Here is a 2,734-nt window from a genome sequence, read left to right as displayed (position 1 = left end):
ACGATGAAGCTCGAATTGCCGCTTGGACTAAAACGAAGACCGTAGCAAATGTCAATCAACATCAGACATAACAGTCATATTGAATTTAACAGGGCCAAGAAGGCAAGCTCACCTGTATTAATAGCAAAATCAAGGCAATACATCAAAATAGTCGCCATGACGATAGACGTTACTTTGACCCCCTCAGAGCCGAAGGGAACGCCAAATATGCCCAATATGCCGCCCACGATCTCACGAGTCCATGCAAGCGCGAGCAGGGATACGATAGTGGCAATCCCACCCCCGATCATAAATGGTTTTCGTTTTCCCCATGATATTCTGCAGTTATCACTACGAATGCCAACGTATGGCTGGACAAGGACTCCTGTTAAGGGGCCTGCAATCCAAACAAAGGCAAGGAGGGATTTATCCATCCCCAGGGATAGTAAGAAGGGCTATAGACAAGTATATATATGTATTAGCTTTTTCCTATCCAGAAATACAGAGTGAGAAGAAAAGTATCAGGTAAATAGAAATCCCCCGAACACATACAGATCCATTTGACAACTCTACAGACCAAACAATCTGCAAGCTGTGTCGTCCAATCATACGAATATAAGAAAAATAGATTAGCATTCAATCCCAATCACCATTCTGAAGCGAAAAAAAAGGCCAAATTAAAAACATACCCGCCGATACTCAGTGTTAGCAGAAACAAATACCAGCTGCTCTTCCGTTCCGTATCCTCGCAAGCCTCCTTCGCAAACTCGTCTGCTGCTACATCGCCACAAACCTCTCCGGCATCGGCATTGGCATCAACATCAACATTGTGTCCCGAAGATGACGGCTGCTCATCCCCGCCAAGCAGCGGAGAACGATCCGACCCTCTATCCGGCGATGACGAGTTCATAAGAAGAAAATATACATAAGGCGTTGATAAAAAGAAGGGGGCAGAGGAGAAAGAGAAAAAGAGAAAGAAAGAAAGAAAAGCGAATTAAATGCGAACGTAGCGATATTTGTTTCCCTTCTTTTCCCTTCTTTTCCTCCTTTACCGCTCTTTTGTTCCTGTTATAGCAGATGAAAATTATCGCTGCCGTGCTGCTGGGTCGGGTATCATATATATACACTACACACAAATGTATATATATATGTCCGTCTTTCTTTCTTGCCACCCTCTTCCCTCTTCGCTTTCTCCTATTCCACAGTGAACTGCCGACGTTCGAATATCTTTTTAACTCCCTTCTTCTTTCCTTTGGGGGGGAGGTATGTATATACTAGTATGTATTGTATATAATAGAATAACAGAATAATAAATAAATGATAAGAGACAAAAGAGGAAGCTTTAACATCAGTCTTCATCTCATCTCATTGTGTTTTGCATTCTTCCAAAGTTCTCAGAAGACTGTGATCATGATCCACATTCCCACCACCACCATCACCCAATGGTAATGGTAATGGTAATGGTAAACACTTAAGCCACCAACAGCAAGCCACAGACCACACACACAACGTGGCATGCAATGTCCGGGGGAAAAACGCGGGTTGGTTGAGGGTGAGGAATGAGGAATGAGGAATGTTCCGCGTACAGATCGATGACGACGTTGAATGGAAAAGCTTTGGTGGACCTTTATCGAGGAAATGCTGACCATTCCTATTCTGGAAATCCCAAATGCAGCCAAAAGCCGATCCACTCCTTGGCGAAGACGGCCTCGGAGAAACTTTCCTGTTCTGCTAATCACATGTCATCTACCACAGCGAGTGGCCTAATACACTTGTTGTTCTTCTTATCATCCCAGCATCCTCTGCCTCTCTGCTCCAAGTGTAGAATAGTGCCCAGGCCGCAAAATCGCAAAATCTAACGCACGTCGTACCCGTGACTTATTGGCTAACGTGGGAGCTGGTGGAACCACCTTCTGTCTTCCGTTCGATGGCCACTGAGGTTCATAAGCATGCCATCAATAAACGGCATCCAGGCAGTAGGGGCCAATTATGGTGAAGGCAGGGCATGTCCAATGTGTGCCTGCGCATGGCCCCAGTAACACCCTCTTGAATAAAAAATCGTCCAAGTTCTTGCTCCAATTACTGATGCTATCATTTACTCAATGTTCCTATGTCCCTACCGCTTAAGCGACAGCTGGAGCTCCCGAAGCCTGAACCCAAAGGAAGAAAGCTGAGAATTCTGTTCATGAAGCAGAAGCCCAACGACCAGTAGAGTTTTGGGACAATCTCTCCCAGATTTGGTTGACAAAAAAAGGCCTTGAGAGAGCTAGATCGAAGAAACACTCACCAGCGACCTCATGTTATAAAGAACTATAGACCGATCACCTCGAGCCTCCCAGGAGACGTCTATTCCAGGGCATGGTGCACCCTTGAGCTCAGGAAAGTAACAACAAAAAGGCAATATTCCGCTGCCCAAAATGAAGGGGAGAGACAAAATAAGGAAAGATGCCACAGCCCTGGCGATACAGCCCCGCCCTTCTAAGCTGGCTGTATCAAAATGCAGGGCGCCAGCCAGGCAGGCAGCGTTTCGAAAAGAAGTGCTCATTCAACCCAATGATGTTTTCTAACTTATGACATCACGCTTATTGGACTTGAGACCCCTTTAGGATCAGTTTCTTAATGCAGATCTCCATGTTGCTGCTAAATTTGGTGGCCCTGCTCTGGGAGCTATCTTGACAGATGTTCTCTTGGCTTCCTGGGGGTCATACCAGCTGCCAAAACATCTCGCTCCAGTGATATAAATGGCTGGGGGTTG

The 2,734-nt window shown here is 45.7% G+C and overlaps 1 protein-coding gene across 1 annotated transcript in view; it reads right to left on the bottom strand.

Annotated features, from left to right (window-relative positions):
- HCAG_08559 (conserved hypothetical protein) overlaps nt 1-889 on the bottom strand; it is a gene marked incomplete at both ends in the record, with an annotated part of 2,521 nt that extends 1,632 nt beyond the window's left edge. Inside the window, 3 exons of the mRNA XM_001536727.1 lie at nt 142-434; nt 532-571; nt 669-889. Coding sequence (XP_001536777.1) covers nt 142-434; nt 532-571; nt 669-889 — 554 coding nt within the window. The remainder of the gene's footprint in view (nt 1-141; nt 435-531; nt 572-668) is intronic.
- Between the last annotated feature and the right edge of the window lie 1,845 nt (nt 890-2,734).

This window comes from Histoplasma capsulatum, genomic scaffold (genome assembly GCF_000149585.1).
Source record: "Histoplasma capsulatum NAm1 scaffold_11 genomic scaffold, whole genome shotgun sequence".
In the NCBI taxonomy this organism is placed as follows: domain Eukaryota; kingdom Fungi; phylum Ascomycota; class Eurotiomycetes; order Onygenales; family Ajellomycetaceae; genus Histoplasma; species Histoplasma mississippiense.
This window is presented reverse-complemented; position numbering and strand designations above follow the sequence as displayed.